Genomic DNA, 25,515 nt, shown 5'->3' on the forward strand with positions numbered 1-25,515 from the left:
GGAGTTTTATTTCTATTTTCTTCTCGGTTCTTTTACTGGAGAAATAGTGAAATGTATATGTAAAGAGAATCAAAAAATTATGAACAGTAATGGTGACCAATTTACTTGCGTCTGGTCGTATGTTGCAGAAGGTAAAAAAGAAGGATGACGCAACCCTTGATTGTGAGTGTTGTGGCAACAGTGTTGACTCATACAGTGTTACACACCAGTCTCGTAGCTGGAGGTATACTGAGTCTCCATGAAGGTTAGTTGATTACACCTGGTAGGTAATTAAAATTATTTGATGTCATTAATCATGCAAGGAAGCTGAAAATCATCTCCCTTTAAACAAAAAGATTAATGCAAGATAAAAAAAAAACTTAATAATAACTTCCCTCCACCACTAAGAACACTTTCAACTTTATCATAAATAATGTATTATATATATATATATATATATATATATATATATATATATATATATATATATATATATATATATATATATATATATATATATATATATAGATATATATATATATATATATATATATATATATATATATATATATAAGAAAAAGTTTTGGAGTGCGATTAACAAGTTAAGAAAGCCTAGAGAACAAATGGATTTGTCAGTTAAAAATAGGAGAGGAGAGTTATTAAATGGAGAGTTAGAGGTATTGGGAAGATGGAGGGAATATTTTGAAGAATTGTTAAATGTTGATGAAGATAGGGAAGCTGTGATTTCGTGTATAGGGCAAGGAGGAATAACATCTTGTAGGAGTGAGGAAGAGCCAGTTGTGAATGTGGGGGAAGTTCGTGAGGCAGTAGGCAAAATGAAAGGGGGTAAGGCAGCCGGGATTGATGGGATAAAGATAGAAATGTTAAAAGCAGGTGGGGATATAGTTTTGGAGTGGTTGGTGCAATTATTTAATAAATGTATGGAAGAGGGTAAGGTACCTAGGGATTGGCAGAGAGCATGCATAGTTCCTTTGTATAAAGGCAAAGGGGATAAAAGAGAGTGCAAAAATTATAGGGGGATAAGTCTGTTGAGTGTACCTGGTAAAGTGTATGGTAGAGTTATAATTGAAAGAATTAAGAGTAAGACGGAGAATAGGATAGCAGATGAACAAGGAGGCTTTAGGAAAGGTAGGGGGTGTGTGGACCAGGTGTTTACAGTGAAACATATAAGTGAACAGTATTTAGATAAGGCTAAAGAGGTCTTTGTGGCATTTATGGATTTGGAAAAGGCGTATGACAGGGTGGATAGGGGGGCAATGTGGCAGACGTTGCAAGTGTATGGTGTAGGAGGTAGGTTACTGAAAGCAGTGAAGAGTTTTTACGAGGATAGTGAGGCTCAAGTTAGAGTATGTAGGAAAGAGGGAAATTTTTTCCCAGTAAAAGTAGGCCTTAGACAAGGATGTGTGATGTCACCGTGGTTGTTTAATATATTTATAGATGGGGTTGTAAGAGAAGTAAATGCGAGGGTCTTGGCAAGAGGCGTGGAGTTAAAAGATAAAGAATCACACACAAAGTGGGAGTTGTCACAGCTGCTCTTTGCTGATGACACTGTGCTCTTGGGAGATTCTGAAGAGAAGTTGCAGAGATTGGTGGATGAATTTGGTAGGGTGTGCAAAAGAAGAAAATTAAAGGTGAATACAGGAAAGAGTAAGGTTATGAGGATAACAAAAAGATTAGGTGATGAAAGATTGAATATCAGATTGGAGGGAGAGAGTATGGAGGAGGTGAACGTATTCAGATATTTGGGAGTGGACGTGTCAGCGGATGGGTCTATGAAAGATGAGGTGAATCATAGAATTGATGAGGGAAAAAGAGTGAGTGGTGCACTTAGGAGTCTGTGGAGACAAAGAACTTTGTCCTTGGAGGCAAAGAGGGGAATGTATGAGAGTATAGTTTTACCAACGCTCTTATATGGGTGTGAAGCGTGGGTGATGAATGTTGCAGCGAGGAGAAGGCTGGAGGCAGTGGAGATGTCATGTCTGAGGGCAATGTGTGGTGTGAATATAATGCAGAGAATTCGTAGTTTGGAAGTTAGGAGGAGGTGCGGGATTACCAAAACTGTTGTCCAGAGGGCTGAGGAAGGGTTGTTGAGGTGGTTCGGACATGTAGAGAGAATGGAGCGAAACAGAATGACTTCAAGAGTGTATCAGTCTGTAGTGGAAGGAAGGCGGGGTAGGGGTCGGCCTAGGAAAGGTTGGAGGGAGGGGGTAAAGGAGGTTTTGTGTGCGAGGGGCTTGGACTTCCAGGAGGCATGCATGAGCGTGTTTGATAGGAGTGAATGGAGACAAATGGTTTTTAATACTTGACGTGCTGTTGGAGTGTGAGCAAAGTAACATTTATGAAGGGATTCAGGGAAACCGGCAGGCCGGACTTGAGTCCTGGAGATGGGAAGTACAGTGCCTGCACTCTGAAGGAGGGGTGTTAATGTTGCAGTTTAAAAACTGTAGTGTAAAGCACCCTTCTGGCAAGACAGTGATGGAGTGAATGATGGTGAAAGTTTTTCTTTTTCGGGCCACCCTGCCTTGGTGGGAGTCGGCCAGTGTGATAATAAAAAAAAAATAATGCGCAAAACAACCACTCTGAAAGAATAGAGAAATTCCAAGCGCTTTCGTGACTACTCACATTATCAAGGAACTAGTAGGAGATAGTTCCTTGATAATGTGAGTAGTCACGAAAGCGCTTGGAATTTCTCTATTCTTTCAGAGTGGTTGTTTTGCATATTCTGAAATCACCTGTTTACTGTGATCTTATTGCATATATATATATATATAAATATATATATATATATATATATATATATATATATATATATATATATATATATATATATATATATATATATATATATATATATATATATAATTATATATATATAATTTCATTTTTAATGTATTCAGGAGAACATGGGAAGCCTCTGAGTCCTTACTGGTCAGCTGCAGTTGTACTCGAAGCTGCCATCCAGCCACGCTGCTCTGGTATTGTCATCCATGATGCCAAGAACTTACCCTCAGCCGATTTCATCGTAAGTCTCGAAAATATAATATGAACTGAATTATAAACGTGAAAGATGTAAACAAAATTTATTTCAAGTTTAAGTCTTATATTTTACCAGTGGGCGCTACAAGATGCAGAGGTAGAGGTAGATGCAAAGGTAGATGCAGAGGTAGATGCAAAGGTAGATGCAGAGGCAGAGGTAGATGCAAAGGTAGATGCAGAGGCAGAGGTAGATGCAAAGGTAGATGCAGAGGCAGAGGTAGATGCAAAGGTAGATGCAGAGGTAGATGCAGAGGCAGAGGTAGATGCAGTGGCAGAGGCAAATTCAAGACCTCAACACGGGAATCGTCAGCTGAGATGTGCGTCCCTGGACATTTTGTGTAATGATCCATAATCTATTTAATATTGGATGGAAAACCTACCATCACTTAGTAAGCTGTGATTCTTAATGTTTTACGAGGTGGACCAGAAAATCAGTGGGTGGCAGCGGTCAAATGACCGCAATCTTTCCTGAGTGGGTTTTCATATGATTCCAGACGTGAACGACCCTAGTCAGTAGAAATTTTCATATTCTTTCTGAAAGTATTTTACTTTCAGAAAGAATATGAAATATATAGTAATATGTGTAATTAATACTATTGAGAGAAGTCACACTTTTAGTAGACTGCATGTCTGGTTGAGGGAGACTGGATGTGATCGAGAAAATGTATAATTGTGAGTAAAAATTGTTAAATCACATTTGCCCTGTATAATCCAGGGGTTCGATCCGCTGTGGGCTTCCTGGGGAGTGGCAGTGTTCCAGGTGGCAAATGAGAGCCAGGATGCTAATGTAATGCAGGCACAACTCTCATATGTGATCGCCAAGGCAAAGCAGGTAAGTCCCTCTCACATTACTATTAAGGTCAGTGTGAAGGCTTACTCAGCCCTGTAACAACTTCAGTCAGTATTACTAAGGCTGGCTCCTCATCAGGAAAATTAATGCATAGAAAAAGAACAAAAACCGACAAACATAAACACTTTATTATTTAGAAAATATAAAATATAAAACACTTAAATATGAAATATTGATCCTACATTAAAGAAAATGAAAAATGAAAAATATAAATGATACCTGAATTCAACGCTAATATATATATAAAACTTGGGTGTCTGGTGTTGGTGACACTGCGTGTTGTTGAAATCGTAGCCGTTGCTAATGATGTGGTGGGGGGGGGGGGGTCGCAGGTGCTGGTGACAACCCACCGGCTCGTTCTTATAGCCGTCAATAATCTATCCAGATGACAGGAAATCAGGTTCTTTACCGCTGCAATGATGAGGGGTTACGTCCTCATTCTTCATATATGTGCACAGACAAGTAGATAAAACATGGGACGTCTCAGGACGATAGTCCGTCTCCTTCAATTCTACTCGTTGGTTGGCAGGTGACCCATTCTGTCATTCCAAGAGTAGTGCTGGGAACTCTGAGTCGAGTGATTACTGTTTGGCCGGAGCCCCACACATCACCTTTCGGGAGGGGGGGAAGAGGGAGGGGAAGGGATAGCGGTAGCTAGACTGACCCTACCTTAACAAGCAGCCGGCAATCAAACTATCACTTTCGGGGAGGGGGAAAAAGGGGGGGAATAGCGGGAGCTGGACTTACCCTACCTATTGAACTTTTCCCTCACACTCCCCCATACCAAGACTTATAGTCAAGGAGTATAAGAATAGGCGAGTAAAAAGTTCTAACACGTGGAAGTCGCGTAAGACAACAAATCTTCTACTGACTGTCATGACTTAACCAGTCAGAGAAATAATTGGATGAACCATTGATATACACAATATGGAACTTAAAAGCTTGGAGAGCCAATGTCCACCTCAAGAGGCGACTGTTGGTTCCCTTAAAAGTTTCTAGGTATATCAAAGGTTTGTGATCCGTTTCTAAAATGAATTCTTTTCCCAGTAGATAAAATTTAAGCTTGGAGATACCCCACACAATAGCCAAACATTCCTTTTCTATGGTGGAGTATCTCGTTTCTGTGGGAAGGAGTTTTCGGCTTAGGAAGCATACAGGGAAGGGAGTACCATCATGGTATTGTAGTAACACCGCACCTAAGCCAGTATTGGAGGCATCAGTTCTTAAACAAAATGTTTTATTAATATCTGGAATCTTAAGTATAGGGTCTTTCGAGAAGATATTTTTAATCTCATTAAACTATTCCCGAGCAACGTCGGAAAGTTCAAGAGGTTCCTTCACAGACTTTTTAAGGAAGTCGGATAAAATGCCTGTAAGATCAGTAAGGTTCGGGATAAACCGTGCATAAAAGTTTACAGAACCAAGAGAGCTTGCATGAGCTTCTTGGTTTTGGGGAATTTAAATTCTAATAAAGCCTTGATCTTACTGGGGAGAGGCTGCGGAGAGTTATTAGAAAGTATCAGTCCAAGATATTTAATCTTGTTATACCCAAGGAAGCATTTCTTCGGCTTGGCAGTGAGGCCATGTGAGCGTAACCTACGCAAAACTGATGTTAATGTTTGAATATGTTCGCCCCACGTGGATGTCATTACGTAAATGTTATCAAAATAAACTGAAACATTTGGCATATTACCCAAGACCTTTCTCATCAGTCTCATGTAGGTAGCACAGGCAGTTACCAAACCGAAGGGCATAGTTCTATACTGCATCAGTCCTTGGTGTGTAGGAAAAGCGGTGTACTGCTTAGAAGAAGGATCTAACATTACTTGATGATATGCCTGCGCAATATCAATCTCTGAAAAGAAGGAAGCGTCATAAAATTTGTGTAAATCGCTATCTATTAAGGGCATAGGCTCAGCATCCCACCGAGTTATAGCATTAAGGCCTCTAAAGTCAATAGCAAGTCTATATGAATTATCCTCCTTAACCATGACTACTGGTGAGCAATATGCAGATACTGAAGGTTCAATGATCTTTAGTTTTAATAATTTGTCTACCTCTCGGTCAAATGCATCCCTAAGGTGAACTGGAACTGGGTATAATTTTCGTTTGATAGGACTGTCCGTCACTAAGTCAATCTCATGGACTACCGTGAAGGTAACACCTGGAATATCAGTAAAGACTCACACATTGAAGTAGTTCATGTCTCTTATGGTCATCCAAAGATTCATTAATATTAATGTTTGTTGCGCCCGAGTGGTCAAGAGTCACCAAGTCATGTAGTTCTCCGTCATAGTCTAAGTTAGAGGTGTCAATTACGCACACTTTACATTCTTCAGTTGTCTTATCAAGTTCGTGTGGAAAAACTAAGTCAAAGTTATTAAGGCAGTTAACCGAATTTCTTCGGTAATATTTCTTAAGGATGTTGATATGATACAGCTTAGATTTCCCCTTGACTTCTATGAGGTAATCAACTTTCCCACAAATTTTTAATACTTTATATGGACCTTTCCATGCTACTAATAATTTATTTGACTTGATAGGCAAAAGTACAAGAACTTCGTCCCCTACTTTAAAACTTCTCCTCTGACTTTTGGAATCAAAATAGGTTTTGTACTGGTCCATTGACAAGCTTAAGTTTTTCGAAACTATGTCAGAGGTCTCCTTAAGTTTGGATCTAAGGTCAAGGAGAAACTGGAAAGAAGACTGAACCTCAGCATTTACCTCCTCATTAGTCCATAAGTCATGAAGGATGGACAATGGACCTCTGGCCTGTCTACCATAGAGAAGTTCAAAAGGTGAAAATCCCAAAGAGCCACTGGGAACTTCCCTCATGGCAAACAAAGCACAGGGTAGGTAATGATGCCACTCCTTAGGTTTAAGGGAGCAAAGTTTCCTTAAAATGGACTTGAGAATCGAATGCTGGCTCTCAATCCTCCCATTACAGCTGGGATGATAGGGTGTGGTGAAGAGAGGCTTCACTCCCAGAAGTTGGTAGAGATGTTGCATTAAGTCAGATGTGAATTGTGTCCCACGGTCAGACAAAATTTTTCTATGGATGCCCACTCTGGAGAAGATGGACAAAAGTGCATCAGCCACCTCTGTAGTAGTTATGGTCTTTAAGGGTACGGCTTCAGGGAAACTTGAAGCATAATCAACTAAGGTTAATATATATCTATGTCCCCCAGATGAAAGTGGAGATAAAGGACCAACGATGTCAATAGCTACTCTTTCAAAGGGTACCGTAAAGACTGGCATTTTGACCATAGGTACTCGTCTGGTACCTCGGGAGGATGACAGTTGGCAAACGTTACACGATCTACAATAGGTAGTGACATCTGAGGACATTTTTGGCCAAAAATAGGTTTCCCTAATTTTATTTAAGGCTTTACGATGCGAGAAATGTCCGGCCACGGGCAGGTCATGAGCCATTTTAAGAACAGTCTCTCTGCATTGACTTAGACTATTCCATCTTAGTTGTTCCATCTCATCTGAATTTAATTTGAATACTGACTTGTACAAGATACCTTTTTATATTCAAATTTATTTGAAAAGTTTTTCCTTTGAATAACTTGATTTTGTTTAGCTGCATTATGGCAATTCTGAAGAGAAGGGCAATCACGTTGTAAATTGACGAAAGAGTCCTTTGATATATCTAAAGGCTTGAAGTCAGGGAAAATCAAAGGATGGACAGTAGGAGAAGCCTGGGCTTTGGTCTGAGCCCTAGTCAAGACATTTATAGTATCGGAGGTGATATCTTCACTTTCATCTAACAAGTGAACCGGTGATCCTACTACCTCGCTTTCGAGAGTAGCATCACTGGTTTTTAATCCCACATGAATCTCAAGAGACATTGTCTCATCTGAACTTTCGAGAGGCTTCTCTGACACTACAGGAAGAGGATCTGAAAAGCTTATGTCCATCTTTGGTGATGAAAGGTCAACCTAAGAAGAAAGGATGGCACCTTTTACATTACCTATTAGTACGGAGCAAGAAGTGATGGGAGCTAGTACGGCTTCAGACCAACCTGTGAACCATTTAGACCTAATGTAACAACGGATGGTAGGAAAAGTGTCCGTACGGCCCAAGTAGTCTGAAAGTATAGCAGAGGAATGAGTTTCTTTAAGGTTAGGGAACAGCTTATCAGAAATGACTATACATGTGCATCCAGTGTCTCGTAAAATGGTAGATACATTAAGTCCATTAACTGTTCCTGAACAGAAGTGTGCTTGGTCATTACAGTCTTCAAAACATCTTCCAACTTTTTGGACAAATGACAAACAGGAATAAAAGAAGTCATTTTACTTTCCACTAGAGGCTTTGATTTCTTAAGGTCTGATGAACCCTTGCCCTTATGGTTCGATCCCTTTAGGTCTTTATATGAATTGTGAGCCCCAGCATACAAGTCAGCGGCCTCAGCAACTTCCTCAGCTTTAATCAGGTTACGTTCTCTGATGAATGCTCTTATCTGGTGGGGAAGAGCTGCCAGGAACTGGTCAGCAACCATGAAGTCTCTAAGAGATTCATAACTGTGATCAATTCCTGAACTCTCTATCCAAAAGTCGAACAAACGAAAGAGTGTTACCTGTAACTGCTGAAAGTTCTGGCCAAGCTGTAAGGTGGCATACCTGAAATCTTTCCTGTAAGAATTTGTGGTTTTTTGATATGCTTTAAGGATCGCCTTCTTCAGTAGGTTATAATTACATATGATATCCTGCGACAAAGTTGCATAGATATTCAGAGCTGTACCAGAAAATAACATTCCTAATCTGGTAGCCCAGGTGTCAGCAGGCCATTCACAGAGGGTAGCGGTATTTTCAAACCTGATAATGTATGAAGTAATGTCTTCACCCTCTGTGAAGGGAGGTAAATTAGGTGTTGGAATATGTGCACTAGCTGCATGATGTTCAATTACTCCTTCCTCTAATTGTTGTTGTGTAAAAGTTAACTTTGCATTCTCTAATTCAAGGCGAGCTTTTTTGAGCTCGCGATCTTTTTCTCTCTCTCTTAACTCAAGTTCTTTAGCTTTTTCCTCAACTTCTCTATCCTTTGCTCTTTCCTCAAGTTCTCTTAATTTAACTTGTTCCTCACGTACTCTAGCTCTCTCCTCACAATCAAGTCTATCACGCTCTTTTTTGTCTTCGCGCTCTCTTTCTAACTGTCTTTCTTGGCTTTCTCTTTCAATTTTCTCTCCTTTTTGTCCTGTCTTTCAAGGTTCTCTTTCTCCTTTTTCTCTTCTCTTTCGATTCTCAATCTCTCCTTTTCCTCTTCTCTTTCGATCCTCAATCTCTCCTTTTCCTCTTCTCTTTCGATTCTCTCTCTCTCCTTTTCAATTCTTTCCTGGATTTTAGCACTAATGAAAGATTCTAAATTTTTCCCTGTTATTCCTAACTTACTTCCAGCATTCATCCAAAACTGGTATTCCTCCATATTTGCAAGAATAACTTAAACTACCAGGGGAAAATGAAATGGGTATCAAAGAAGACAGAGGGTTCAATTCCTGCTCCGCTCAAACGTAAATAAACCAGAGGGCTCGATCCCTACTTCAGTTAAACAAAATGTATTAATGAAAACGAAGGGTTCTATGCCGGCTCCGAGCAAACAGTAAGTAGAATGGAGTCCCTTGACCATCCAATCTTCTCACCAACAAATCAAGAGTGTCCTACGACAGCTCCCTTGATATAATAAAGAGCTCAATGAAATAAATTGTCACTGGAAAATCTCGAGTCCCTAGAGTCTAATCCTCCAAAGTGTTTCAAGCTCGAAAGAAAGGTGGCAGAATTAACTATTGTATCCTGCCTGACTTGACTTACAATAAATTGAGACTATAACAATCACCAAATCTTTTAAATACCTGTACTGTAGTACTACCATAGAGAATTACTCATGGCTGGTGGTAACCATCTCTGGTATGCGGCGTTGAAGTTCCAATGGTAGATTCGAGATGGAGTTGAATCTTGATTCAGTCGAATTGATCCTGGCAAGGTCGCCACTTGTGAAGGCTTACTCAGCCCTGTAACAACTTCAGTCAGTATTACTAAGGCTGGCTCCTCCTCAGGAAAATTAATGCATAGAAAAAGAACAAAAACCGACAAACATAAACACTTTATTATTTAGAAAATATAAAATATAAAACACTTAAATAAGAAATATTGATCCTACATTAAAGAAAATGAAAAATGAAAAATATAAATGATATCTGAATTCAACGCTAAGATATATATACAAAACTTGGGTGTCTGGTGTTGGTGACACTGCGTGTTGTTGAAATCGTAGCCGTTGCTGATGATGTGGGGGGGTCGCATGTGTTGGTGACAACCCACCGGCTCGTTCTTATAGCCGTAAATAATCTATCCAGATGACAGGAAATCAGGTTCTTTACCGCTGCAATGATGAGGGGTTACGTCCTGATTCTTCATACATGTGCACAGGCAAGTAGATAAAACATGGGACGTCTCAGGACGATAGTCCGTCTCCTTCAATTCTACTCGTTGGTTGGCAGGTGACCCATTCTGTCATTCCAAGAGTAGTGCTGGGAACTCTGAGTCGAGTGATTATTGTTTGGCAGGAGCCCCACACGTCACCTTTCGGGGGGGGGAAAGGGGGGGAATAGCGGGAGCTGGACTTACCCTACCTTAACAAGTAACTGGCAATGAAACTATTGTTACTATATACTCCCTCGCTACTCCTATCTATTGAACTTTTCCCTCGCAGTCAGCGAGTCACTGTTTGAATATATTATGGACGCAGGTAGATCACTGATATAACGACTTCCATGGTGACATCAACAGCTGCGGCACGTGTCGTGGTGCGTGACGGTGGTGGTAGTGAGTGACAACGCAGACTTCCTCACCACCTTTGCTGAGTGTTCCCTCAAGGGCCGCCTCCTGGTGTGGTCAACGAGGCTCCTTGCCGTCACCCGCCTGCCCCTCCCGCAGTTGCAGCAACTCCTGAGCGCCCACTGGACATTCTCCATGATGAATGCGATGTTGGTAATTTTAAACGAGAAGTTGAGTATACCCAGGTATGTAAATAACAAAAAAGGCACAATACCGTGACTGGAACGATACACAAATAACCCGCACATAAAAGAGAGAAGCTTACGACGACGTTTCGGTCCGACTTGGACCATTGACAAAGTCACACTAACCAGAGGTGGAGCAGGACGGCTATATATAGGCAGGAAGAGGTGGTGGTAGTAGTAGTAGTAGTAGTACAAGAGTTGTATATAATACCGACAAGATGAAATTAAGACACATGCACAACACCCGGGCATCCCCATCATAGACGTTTCGCCATCCAGCCAGCCACTGGATGGCGAAACGTCCACAACAAAGACAACCAGACGCCGCACATGTGTCTTAATTTCATCAGTAGTTGTAGTAGTAGTAGAAGAAGAAGAGGTAGTAGTAGTGGTAGTGGTAGAAGTGGGAAATAAGGAGGACGAGCCAGTCAAATACAAAGGAAGGGGAGCACTGCAAGAGAGCTAGATGCCCACAGAGGGAGAGCTAGCACACAGAGGTGCGCGAAAGGGAAGTGGTGAAATAAATGAAGAAGGAACAGAAACACGAGACAGGAGAGAGAAAGACAACCCAGAGGAGAAAAGGAAAGAGGAAAGGGGAAGAGGAAGAAGAAGAAAAAGAAAAAGAAAAAATGAGGATTCAGGTTAAGTCACGGGTGTTCTGAAGTTTGGAGCAATTTACAATGTAGTGGGAGAGGAAGGCATCTACAGAGACGAAGCCAGGGCTAAGGTTCATACAAGGAAAGTTGTGTATTAGAGAGGATTCAACTAGACGGCGACTGTTCGAGTTGGAAGTAGGGAAGACAGTTTTAGCAGAAGACCAGTCAATAGGATGGCTATGATCTCTCCTCCTGTCCTCTTCAATACTTCGGAGAAACTGGTCGATCTCTTTCTGACAGACTTAGGGAGCACAAAAATAGTGTTAGGCTTGCCGACACTAACAATGCTCTTTTCTGTCACGTCAGAGATCATAGCCATCCTATTGACTGGTCTTCTGCTAAAACTGTCTTCCCTACTTCCAACTCGAACAGTCGCCGTCTAGTTGAATCCTCTCTAATACACAACTTTCCTTGTATGAACCTTAGCCCTGGCTTCGTCTCTGTAGATGCCTTCCTCTCCCACTACATTGTAAAATGCTCCAAACTTCAGAACACCCGTGACTTAACCTGAATCCTCATTTTTTCTTTTTCTTTTTCTTCTTCTTCCTCTTCCCCTTTCCTCTTTCCTTTTCTCCTCTGGGTTGTCTTTCTCTCTCCTTTCTCGTGTTTCTGTTCCTTCTTCATTTATTTCACCACTTCCCTTTCACGCACCTCTGTGCGCTAGCTCTCCCTCTGTGGGCATCTAGCTCTCTTGCAGTGCTCCCCTTCCTTTGTATTTGACTGGCTCGTCCTCCTTATTTCCCACTTCTACCACTACCACTACTACTACCTCTTCTTCTTCTACTACTACTACAACTACTGATGAAATTAAGACACATGTGCGGCGTCTGGTTGTCTTTGTTGTGGACGTTTCGCCATCCAGTGGCTGGCTGGATGGCGAAACGTCTATGATGGGGATGCCCGGGTGTTGTGCATGTGTCTTAATTTCATCTTGTCGGTATTATATACAACTCTTGTACTACTACTACTACTACTACCACCACCTCTTCCTGCCTATATATAGCCGTCCTGCTCCACCTCTGGTTAGCACCCAGAATGACAAAAGATTACCAACAGTGAAACCTACAAATCGAAAAAAAGAGAGATCAAAGGAAGACTGCACACAAACCGAAAGCAACACCCCGCTGCCAGCCGAACAACGTAACCCTAAGCTTTGTATACTACAACTTCTTCTTAACAACAACAATTCCTGTAGTATTATGAGGCGCAATCTAAGAGGAAACAACACCAAGGCCAGCAAGAAAACACCGAAAAATCAACTATTCAACAAGTGTAGCCAGGAGGACGCCGGCCCAGCAACCACCCCACTCACCACCACTCAAGGCGACACCACAACAATAACAACAAACATGGCTGCCACCAGCCCATCCTCCCCTCTCTTCCCCGGATTCAACCTACCTAGTAGTCTCTCAGGTATGACCAACGATCCAGATACCCTAAAGTCATGCATCTCCAACTTAGTTATTGAAAATATGAATCTTCGAGAGACGCTAACAAAACAAGACACCAGGATGACACAACTCGAGAACAAAATCCTCAGTCTTGAACAAAAGTTATCAACACCTGGAATGACTAACTGTGACAAGACCATCCAAACAGTCATAGATAGCCATACCCAACAAATAATATCTCTTAATACAAAGGTTGAAGAAGCAGTAAAACAATGGAAGAACAACTTAGATAACCAGTTCAGTGACTACTTTGCTCTCCAAGAAGATAAAACTGAGCAAGAAAAACTATCGGACGCAGTAATAGTTAACAGTCCACTTTTTCCCAGTGACATGAACCAAACAAACAGTAAAGAAATTACTCTGCAGATCATAAAGGACCAAACAAGTGTTATTGTACCAGAGTCTGAAATAAAAGAAGCCAGATTACTAGGATCCCATGGTAGAAAAAGTGTTATGCTTAGATTCAACTCACATGATAGGAAAAAAGACTTAATTATTGCATCTATTAAAGTAAAGAAAGAGGTATACATAAACGAGTGTCTTACCAAAAAACGTCAGAACCTCCTGTATAGAGTCAGAAAACTTAAGCGGGAGAATAATGACACAATACACCAATGCTTCACACGGGATGGGAAAATTCTAGTTAGGAAAACAAATGTAGGTCAACTGTACACAATCACGAACGAGAATGATCTATCACGATTTCTCAGGGATACTAATCTTACAGAGAATAACTAAACAATGTCCAACTTAAAAGTCTACGTAGTGTAGTGTATGTTTTGCTCCATTATTGTTCAAATTTCATTGTACAATCTCTTAGTATTTAAATAATCAACTACCTCATTTTGTGATTTTACTAGTAAGCATAAATCACCTTATGTGATTTTCTTATTTACTATTGTTCGCTTGAACATTAGCTGAATTGATACTTTCTCTGTCCATATTACTACCTCATATTTTTTTAAATACTATCAATTGATATTACTTACTAAAATTAATAAATATCATTTTTACTAAAATTTCAATTTACTCTTAACATTTTTGACATTTAATAACCATTACTTGACTAATTACCTTTACCTGTTTTAATACCACATTTACTATCCTAGATTACTCTTAATTACCTTGTACTGCCATATAACCTCAAGTATAACTACCAGTGCAATATTGAATGAAATAAACATTACTATTTCACTTTTTTGTAATCATTATTACTTACTAAAATTTTATTAAACACCATATTTACTACCAGTCAATTTTACTTTTGTACATTAAACATTATTTTATACTTCCCATAACATTTTTTTGCCAAATTTTCAAGTTTTTATATTCAACCCCAACCTTGTATTATCCTTTGTACCTGTGTACCTGGGTACCTGTCTACCATCTTACTATCATATTATAACCAAGACATTACCATTGTGATTTTTTACTATTATTCTTTTGTACTTTAATTGTGAATTTTATTTTGTCAATTTAAATCTATAGTTATAACCTTGATCTTGTCAACAACCCATACCAGACTCTAGTGCAATTGCAAGTACCATTTCAAATTGTATTTTTATATTATAAGTTTATATTATAATTCCTACCATCTGTCCATTTAACTTTGCTTACCATTACTTAATTTTAGTCCCTTTTATATTTTCTCCTTTATTTTAGCTTTATATAACTATCCTAGTTTATATATCCACAACTGTTAAAATAATCAAGGTGCTATTCTCAGGTGCTAAAGTAGAATAAGCTCACAATCTTGCCATTATATTCCAAAGCTCATTTATTCACAACCTATATTAGTCCCTTTTTATTATAATTTTAAACTATAATTATAACTTTAAAAAATTACCTTTATAGTACTACCTACTATCATATTCCCAAGCACTATTATATGATCATCACCTTATTTGTATTAGTCCCTTAGCTCATTATTTTACATTTGTTAAATAATTCAGGTGCTATTTTTTAGCTTAAGACTATTTACTTTGTTTTATACTTAATTCTAACTATAGATTCACTACAAATCTTATGATTACAAGCATTGATCCTGATACCAACCTCTTATTTAATGACTTAAATGAATCAAACAGTTACTGTAATTACTACACTGCAGAACAATCAAAGGCACTTCTCAGTGCCAACAACAACATAACTATCTTTAACTACAATATCAGATCTTTAAGCAAGCATTACGATGACCTCATAGCATTACTAAATTCCTTACATGCCAATATGTCCATCATTACACTAACTGAAACCTGGCTAAAGCCTGATAGTACAGATGTCTATGCCATTCCTGGTTACACAGCCATACACAACTGTAGGCCAGACCAACAAGGGGGTGGCACAGCCATATACTACTCAGACCAACTAGAATGTATCACTAATACTTGCACAAGGGATGAACATGGGGAATATATAATAGCTAAATTCAAATCCAAATACCTACAAAAACCTCTCACATTGATAAACATCTACAGAGTTCCACAGTCAAACATTAGCCAATTTAGTCAAAATCTAGGAAGTATGATAACTGATGCACGCATGAACAAAGATCACTTACTACTCTCAGGTGACTTCAATATAAATCTCCTGCAAGACCAGGACCCACACGTTACTGAATTCACAAACACAATGAGTAACTGTATGTTACTACCAACAGTAACAAAACCTACAAGAGTTACAGAGACTACTGTTTCCCTACTTGACCACATCTGGACCAACACCATATCCCCTTTAAAATCAGGCATAATTACAGATAATACCACAGACCACTACCCTACTTTCCTCATAACAACTCTTGGTAAACTACCCCAAGACACTACTAAAGTCACCTTCAGACTTCACAATGAGGCAGCCATTAATAACTTCGCAACAGCATTAGCAAACATTGATTGGCACACTGAGCTAGAAATCTATACAGATATTGACGAATGTATTAATAATTTTCTAAAAAAGACCCAATACCTCTATAACAAGCACTGCCCTAAAAAAACTAAACAGATGACAGCAAAGAGACTGAACAGTCCCTGGCTAACACCCAGCATTCTCAAATCCATAAATACAAAACACCAATATGAAAAACAGTACAGAATGGGTCACATAACCAGAGACCAAACAAAACGTTACTCGTCAATCCTAACCAGCCTGATAAGAAGGGCAAAAAAATTGTATTATGAGAACAGATTATCCAACTTACGAGGTGATATAAAAAAGACCTGGAAAACACTATCTGAAATTCTGGGAACAAAAAAGATATCACGAAATAGCGAAATAAAATTAGCAAAATCAGATGAACCCCAACTCCCACCAACAGAAACAGCAAACAGACTCAATGATTTCTTCTCCACTATAGGACAAAACCTTGCCCATAAAATCCCAAGCTCAGATACCCCACCAAATAACTACCTCACCGGCAACTACCCGAACACACTGTTCCTAGCTCCGACTAACCCATACGAAGTCTCCCTTATTATCAATGCACTAAAAAACAAGGCAGGAGATTTAAGTACCTTACCACCCTTTATATATAAAAAAGTGTCACAAGTGCTATCTCCAATCATTGCAACACTCTTTAACAAATCCATTGAATCCTCCACCTTCCCTACAGTACTCAAAATAGCAAGGGTCACCCCGATCCACAAAGGAGGAGACCAAACAGAGTTGAATAACTATAGGCCAATATCCAACTTACACCCTCTCTCAAAAATCTTTGAAAAACTAATTCATAAACGAATCTACTCCTACCTTATCTCCCAAAACATACTCAACCCCTGCCAATTTGGATTCAGGCCTAATAAAAATACTAATGATGCTATTATACACATGCTAGAACATATATACACTGCAATAGAGAAAAAAGAAGTCCCACTGGGGATCTTCATTGACTTACGTAAAGCTTTTGATACAGTTGACCATGACTTGCTCCACGTAAAATTGTCACACTATGGTATAAGAGGGCACTCCCTCAATTACCTCAAGTCATACCTCAGCAACAGAAGCCAATATGTGTACGCAAATGGGGCAAACTCTTCTGCGCAACCAATTACAGTTGGTGTCCCACAGGGAAGTGTCCTTGGCCCTCTTCTCTTTCTCCTATACATAAATGACCTTCCAAATGCTTCGCAATTACTCAAACCCACACTATTTGCAGATGACACTACATACGTCTTCTCTCACCCGAGCCCAGTCACACTAGCCAATACTGTAAATACCGAATTACAGAAAATATCTACCTGGATGAGGACTAACAAACTTACACTAAACATTGACAAAACCTACTTCATTCAGTTTGGTAACAGAGCTACAGATGTCCCTCTTAACATAATGATAAACGGATCACCTATCACAAAGCTAACAGAGGGAAAATTCTTAGGAATCCACCTTGATAATAGACTCAAATTTCATACACATATACAACAAATTTCTAAGAAAATTTCCAAGACTGTAGGCATACTATCGAAGATACGGTACTATGTTCCACAGTCAGCCCTCCTGGCCCTATATCACTCTCTTATTTACCCCTATCTCACCTATGGAATTTGTGCATGGGGCTCAACAACAGTTAACCATCTCAGACCACTAATTACCCAACAAAAGGCTGCAGTTAGAATGATAACAAATTCTCACTACAGGCAGCACACTCCACCAATATTCAATACACTAAACCTACTCACCATACAAAACATCCATACTTATTACTGCACCTATTACATACATAGAACACTTAACTCTGATATTAACCCTCCCCTCAAACATCTCCTTGCCAACCTCAACAGAACACATGACCATAACACAAGGCACAGATCACTCTTTGATGTTCCTCGTGTTCATCTCACACTATGCAAAAACTCAATGCACATAAAAGGCCCTAAAATCTGGAATTCATTACCTGTAAATATAAAAGAAACACTACCTGTTTATAAATTCAAGTCTCTACTCAAAGATCACTTACTCACCCAAAACCAAATAAATACTGAATAACTGAACCTTATAAATTGTATATCTTAAATGTTTCTCACAATTATATCACATAAATGTTAAACCTAAAACCCAATCTAACTTTATTATTTTTTAAATACACTACCTAACAGAATCCTTCATATGACCTGTCTTTGTAATACTCACTTGTGCTTTATAGTAATCTGTTTACATTAATGTTTTATCACTGACTTCATCATTGCTTAATTAATCTTAAGTTAATTTTAAGCCAGCCCGTAATGCTATGCATAGTATAAGTGGCTTTGGCATACTGCTCTTATCTGTATTTTTTTGTACCTCTGTATGTGTGCACAAATTTATAATAAATAAATAAATAAAATAAATAAATAAACGTCGTCGTAAGCTTCTCTCTTTTATGTGCGGGTTATTTGTGTACCCAGGTATGTATTCATTAGAGATATTGACAATTACCAGTAACAAAATTAATGAATTAAAATTATGACTTAACCTAAAAAAACACAAAAAATCTTAAATGTGGTAAACAGCGACCAAAATTTATGACTAGCACCGGCTTTTGTAATTATATACGTTCATCAAATTGTTTTTGTATTGTACCGAGAATTTTTTCTCGGTGGCAAGTTAAGCCATGATATCATGCTTGCTTATTTATAGACTTGCATGATTTCTCTGGGACGTTAAACATATTAGGCAACTAGTCTGCCACTGAACCTGATTCCGTCAATTAATTTAAGTAATGTTTCCAGAAATACTGGATGAAATACAGAGTGGAAACGTTCTACCTCTGTATTTCAACGGCCATTTTGCCAAGGAACACACAATTGTCTGAAAAAAGTTTCTAAACTCTAACGACCCACAGAAAGCATGCAAGTCGACTACCAAGTGTTTAGAGAATAATCAGTATACTTCCTTTTTACTGTAGTGAATACATTTTCCAAATCTGACTATTTAATCTCGTTTTAAGTATCAGCGTGTACGTAAACCTGCCGTATAGCGTCTCCGGAGCCAGAATAGTGAGGACTGGAATATGGACAGCAGATCGTGGTCTGCGAAGCTGTACCAATCTCATTTACCCAGAAAAATACCATAAGTACATTAATAAACAAAATAAGTATGTGTATTGTAATATATTATGAGAAACATTTTATTCTGGTTGAATTGGTGTATGGAGCAAAAGTAATATCTGATAAAATAATGCACTCTGCCTGTTACAATGATCTGAGATTTGAAAAAGACATTAAAATAATTTTTTTTTTCAGTTTCTACGGAGCCACAGTAAACGTGACAGCTTTACCATACAAACCTTTCTGGAGTGTAGTCGAGGAGCAGAGTGGTAATGGCACTGGTGTCACCAGGTACTCTGGCAGCGACTCCATGATGCTACGTACCATTGCTGACGTTCTAAACTTTACCTTTAACGTGCTACCTGTAACCACCTGGGACCAGGTTTGTAATCACATGAAACAATTCTGCAATCACCTGGGTCCAGGTTTATTGCCTGTGATCATCTGAAACCAAGCTTGCAACCAGTTAGTCCAGATCTGAAACCACAATGGATCAGGATTGCAATGGTCTGAGAAAGGGTGTATAACTACCTGATACAAGGTTTGCAACGAAATGTAGTCAGGTTTATAAGTACTTATGACCAGGGTTACTAAGTTACTTTAAACCTATTGTGTGTGTGTGTGTGTGTGTGTGTGTGTCTGTGTCTGTGTATAGCTGCACTCCAAAACAATCACTTTTAAGCAGATTTCTCCTCTCTCCCAAAAACGAATTATTAGCAATGTGTACTCTCCATTATCTGCTGTCAGGCTAAATCTTAGACTGTTAATAATTGAATGAAGTTTATCAAGGAAGGCTATAGTTGTCTTTCATATTAATGTCGACTTGTAAGGAAAGCCTTACTCTCATATTACCCCAACAAGGTCTGCCTATGCAGCCAATTACTCCGTGCAGAAGCCAGGGTCTTCCATCCAAGAAATATACGTGTACAACTGCATGAACTTTTCCAGCCTCACATAAATTCAATGCTCTAAGAAAGAATACATTTTAAGTGTAAATTTAAACATTTTCATAAAAAAACTCTACTACGGTATATTTACTTCGTGCTTTACTCCATTTCCAGGTCACTGACTTGGTGATGCAGAGAAGTTCCTTCATGGCTAGTATTACTTACATGGTACTACCACAGCGCCTTCTTCTGTATGATTATACCTTCATCTACATACAGGGCTTGGTCTCCTTTTCAATGGCTACTCCTTCATTAACTTTCACCTGGAAAAGTCTCTTCGACCCCCTTGAAGTCCAGGTTTGGGTGTCAATCCTCGTGGCCCTCCTTCTGGTGCCTCCCTGTCTTGTTATGGTAAGCAACATGTATATATATAAACCCTTTCAAGCTAATTGACACTCGTTGTTTAAATCTTTTCGAAATAATTCAGGAATATGTATTCAGTGGGGGGAGGTCATGAGCGGGTATCAGGTGGGTCGCCGAGGGAGAGTACTGGGAGGCTGAAGACTCTCTGGAACCTCCAGATAGAAAAAAAAATAGTTATGATAACGCATCTTCAAGCTAAGTCCTCTTGCTAAGTCCATCCAGATTACCGCCCCCTAAGCCCTTATTATATAAGACTTCTGGAGTAGCCCCTGGAGTATATACAAAAACTAATTTTTTTCCATGATTATTTCGTGAATATGAATTACTAGAAAAAGACAATCTTCTTCTCCTTCTTGCAGATCACCCGACCGATACACAGAGCAACATTAAATGACAAACTGTTAACAATAGGAGACTCGGCTGAAATAGCTGTTGGAACGCTGCTTGGTCAGAGTACCAAGAAGCAACTACCTGAGAGTAGTCAGAGTCGATTGTTGCTGGTGACTTGGCTGGTGTTCGCTTTCATCGTGAGCAACGTCTACAGGGGCAACCTGACAGCCGCTCTCACCCTCCCCAAGTACCCACCCAGACCAGAGACACTGGAGCAGCTCGTCAAAGTTTCTCCCAAGTAAAATGATAATCTCTGTGACTCTTTAAGGATGATTTTGCCTTTGTAGGATCAAAGCTGATGAAACTCCTTTAGTGTTTTGTGACCTAACCTGTATTTGTTTCTCTGTCACTACGCACGGTCTAACAGGAAGGAAGTCCGGATCTATAACTTATGAGGGACACTTACTTTGTTTTCTCAATGGTATGTTAGAGAGAAATACTAAAATGGTATGTTAGAGAGGAGCTACTCTTAATGATGGCAATTAAGCCCTTGTCTACACAACATTGTCTAAAAAAATTGTATCAGAGACTTGTTCACAGGCAGTTTCACCCACTACTTGTTTACAAATCCTGGTAATCAGAAACTTTCTACAAAACTTCGTTTGCAAATCATTATTCTTTTACTACCTCTTCTTCAACGACTTCGTCAAGCAAATTTCATATAAACATGCATACCTACCTGCACGCAATAACATATATAAATAAATTCAAGCGTTCGTACATTGTTTAGTTTTAAGTTTCACATTTTTCTTGAACCTCTGGAAGTAGGTATTTGATCATTTCTTAATTAATCCTGCATATTTGATTATATACACAATACATGCACTGAATATATAAATATATATTTCTCTAAATAGAACCTAATACATAATTAAAGCATACATTAATGTATACATTACATGCATTCATATAAAAAAAAAACATATTCCACATGGGGTGTACTTCACAGGGTAATGATGCCTGAATACGGGGAAAAATTTAAACAGTTCTTCAAACAATCGGATTCTGCAGTTTATCAGTCACTTTCTAACATTATGGAGATCATCCCTTCTGCAGAGTATGGACTAAGTCAAGCTGTCGAGAAAAACAAGTAAGTTCATATCTTTTACTACCTATAATATAAATTAGGAGTTATATTATTTATACTTTTTCTTAATACTTTTCATTATTATTTCCGATATAATTATCCTTATTAGGATTTATATTATTTATACTTTTTGAAATAACTAAATTGCTTACAGAATTTCTGCATGCTCCTGTACCATATTCCAGACAGGCCTACATGGACAGCTTCTTCTACCTTCAGCAGATGATCGCTGACTACTTCACACTGGTGGACGGCAGCACTAAACTTTACATCAGCCGGGAAGGCATAATTCCTGCGCTACACGCTTGGCCTGTACCTCACGACGCTCCTTACAAGCTTCAGCTTGACAAACTAATGATGTCTATTACCGATGTAAGACGAATATTAGTGATAAAACTTCTATAAATATTAATATACACCGTATTTTTGTTTACGTTGTGTTAATATAAATCGTTTGAAGTGCTGAAACTAAACGATAGAGGTTGCATTTTGACAAAATCTGCAAGTGTTTGGAACATGACTAAAACTTTTAGTCGAAACATGTATCTGTTGCTGCATGTGTTTATATCATGATATTAGCACACGTGAATTTGGAACATAACCCTACCATTGCAAAGCGAACGTCATCCTGGCACAAAATGTGTCAGGGTCATAGTTATGATCAGCGTCGTTGCTTTTCGTAACCATGACTGTGTTAGAATCATTGGATGTGTTAGAATCATTGGATCATTTCAAGAAACATCATAAAAGTATCGAATGTTAGACTAATAACTACAGGTACACTATCTCTCTCTCTTTCTCTCTCTCTTTCTCTTTTTTTTTTTTTTTTTTTTTTTTTTTTATAAAGGGTTTGACTTAAGGATCCCTAGCTTTATTGACAGCTATTTACAGGTTAAGGATTCCTAACTTTATTGGCAAGCTAAGAGCTGTTACCTACATCAGCTCTCTCTCTCTCTCTCTCTTTGATCTCTCTCTCTCTCTCTCTCTCTCTCTCTCTCTCAGCCAGAGTGAAGTTGCTCTCTCTCTCTAAAAGCTCTCTCTCTCAATATTGGCTCTCTCTCCCTCTCTCTCTGAAATGACAGATCTATCCAGGATGGGTCCAGGCGAGAGATGAGACGTCTTGCTCTGTTCTCTAAATGAGCACACTTGTATATTTTTCCATCGCATCTAAACGAATAAATATCAACTTACCCCAAGGATCCATTATTTATATTAATTTACCGAATACTTGCCATCTATTTCCCCAAGCTGATATAGCTCTCAGCTGGTGATTGATGTAGCTTAGAGCAGCTGGCATTTCTTCTCTTGGATAAGTGAATGTCAGTGTACAGTCGTCTGCATATGCATGTGATTCTGGGATGAGATGAAGAAGGTCGTTGAAGTAGACATTCCATAACAGTGGACCCAGCACACTTCCTTGTGGAACGCTTGCCCCAATAGGATGCCTTGCTGATTCTCTCTCTCTCTCTCTCTCTCTCTCTCTCTCTCTCTCTCTCTCTCTCTCTCTCTCTCTCTCTCTCTCTCTCTCTCTCTCTCTCTCTCTCTCTCTCTCTCTCTCTCTCTCTCTCTCTCTCTCTCTCTCTTAAATGAGCACACTTGTATATTTTTCCATCGCATCTAAACGAATAAATATCAACTTACCTCCATTATTTATATTAATTTACCGAATATGTGACTCACAAAAGACCATTTTCGACATTTTCAGGCTGGTTTATATCAAAAATGGATTAACGACATGATTCTGAGGGCTAAGGAAGACAGCCGTAGGAGACAGCGTGAAGAACAAGAGACAGGTCCCACTGATGCTGCCCAGAGTGCACCAGTGACCAGAGGAAACCAGGCCCTTACACTTGTCCACATGCAAGGTCCCTTAATGATGATAGCCTTGGGCCTATCTTCGTCTATGCTTGTGTTCATCACCGAGTTAATATACACTGCAATGCATGGAAGGAGTTTTAGTGTCTTTGATAAGCACTCTCCCGAAGAGTAATGTCACATCCAAGACTGCAGGACTTTTTCCCTGATTCGCAAATCCCTGATCCTGTGGAGCAAGTCCGCAAGAGTATTTAAAATGTGGCGTGATGATGGTTTCCAGCAGTTGTGAGAGATGTTTTGCTAGTATACTGATCAGTTAATATGGGACACTACCTATATATATATATATATATATATTATATATATATATATATATATATATATATATATATATATATATATATATATATATATAGATATATTATATAGATATATATATATATATAGAGATATATATATATATATATATATATATATATATATTATAGTATATAATTTTATAAAAATGTATATGCGTATGCCTGTGTGCATGTATGCATGATGTATGTGCCCTTTTGCGTATATTCATGTATACCTGTGAATGTGTATGCATATTGGTATTTATGAATGGTAATATATACAGAATGAACGATGATCCTGACACTATGAGGGTTATGTTATTTTATTTGTAGACGCTTCGTCCACCAGTAAATTCAGAAATAAGCAAAACATATCATATAACAGGTGAAAAGAACTGAACATGGGAGACGTTTTCACGATGTTTAGGAACAAAACCAATCTGACCTGCAAATCTATATGGTATGTATACTACATTCAGATCAGTCACCTAGGGCATATTTGGAGTATACCTGGAGAGGGCTTCGGGGGTCAACGCCCCCGCGGCTCGGTCTGAGACCAGGCCTCGCATAGGTAGTGTCCCACATTAACTGATCAGTATACTAGCAAAGCATCTCCCACAACTGCTGGAAAGCATCACCAAGAAATGCTTCAAGTTTTTAATAGACCCAGAGGAGTGGAGGCTGGAGTTATTCTTAATTCAACCTTCCAGCCCCATTGCTCCGGTAATATCATCCATGACGCCAAGAACGTACCCTCACCATTTCATAGTAAGCTTTAATAATAGTGTATATATTATCAGCATCTTTACTTATATCGGTGAAAATAAGGCAGGTTTAGGAAACTAGGTAATAAGAGATACTGTGAACTGAATAAAGAGCACGAAAGGCGAAAATATAACTCGCGTGCTAGCACGCGTAGGCTAAAAATGGATTTGAAATAATCTTTTATCTTTGAGATTAGCCAATCAGAATTTAATTTCACCATTACGCGAGTGGCGAAGAGTTGCTTCTGCGCGTCGTTGTGTCCTCCCGCTTATAAATCTGCGAGACGGGCTCCTGGGTGTCAGTAGTCTGGTGTGGCTGTCACGGGATAATCCGTGGATATTTTGCACTGTACCTGAGGTGAGATAATGTAATTTATATTTAGGTTCATGAGTGTACTGGAGGGCTTGTGTGTGTGTGTGTGTGTGTGTGTACTCACCTAGTTGTGGTTGCAGGGGTCGATTCACAGCTCCTGGAACAGTCTCTTCACTGGCTGCTACTGGGTCACCCTCCCTGCACCATGAGCTTTATCATACCTCTGCTTAAAGCTATTAATAGATCCTGATTCCACTACATCGCTTCCCAAACAATTCCACTTCCTGACAACTCTGTGACTGAAGAAATACTTCCTAACATCCCTGTGATTCATCTGAGTCTTCAACTTCCAGCTGTGTCCCCTTGTTGCTGTGTACCATCACTGGAACTTTGTCTCTGTCCACCTTGTCAATTCTTCTTAGTATTTTATATGTTGTTATCTTGTCCCCCCTATCTCTCCT

The 25,515-nt window shown here is 39.1% G+C and overlaps 1 protein-coding gene across 1 annotated transcript in view; it reads left to right on the top strand.

Moving 5' to 3' along the window:
• Nucleotides 1–144: 144 nt before the first annotated feature.
• The window catches only part of LOC128695316 (ionotropic receptor 21a-like), a 30,928-nt gene continuing 5,557 nt past the window's right edge, over nt 145–25,515 (top strand). The window contains exons 1-12 of the mRNA XM_070095355.1: nt 145–244; nt 2,898–3,022; nt 3,113–3,313; nt 3,752–3,868; nt 10,678–10,910; nt 18,938–19,063; nt 19,233–19,419; nt 20,099–20,335; nt 20,707–20,975; nt 21,687–21,827; nt 22,010–22,196; nt 23,530–23,810. Of these exons, the coding sequence (XP_069951456.1) occupies nt 145–244; nt 2,898–3,022; nt 3,113–3,313; nt 3,752–3,868; nt 10,678–10,910; nt 18,938–19,063; nt 19,233–19,419; nt 20,099–20,335; nt 20,707–20,975; nt 21,687–21,827; nt 22,010–22,196; nt 23,530–23,810 (2,204 nt within the window). The remainder of the gene's footprint in view (nt 245–2,897; nt 3,023–3,112; nt 3,314–3,751; nt 3,869–10,677; nt 10,911–18,937; nt 19,064–19,232; nt 19,420–20,098; nt 20,336–20,706; nt 20,976–21,686; nt 21,828–22,009; nt 22,197–23,529; nt 23,811–25,515) is intronic.

The sequence above is a fragment of the Cherax quadricarinatus genome, chromosome 50 (assembly GCF_038502225.1).
Source record: "Cherax quadricarinatus isolate ZL_2023a chromosome 50, ASM3850222v1, whole genome shotgun sequence".
Taxonomy (NCBI): domain Eukaryota; kingdom Metazoa; phylum Arthropoda; class Malacostraca; order Decapoda; family Parastacidae; genus Cherax; species Cherax quadricarinatus.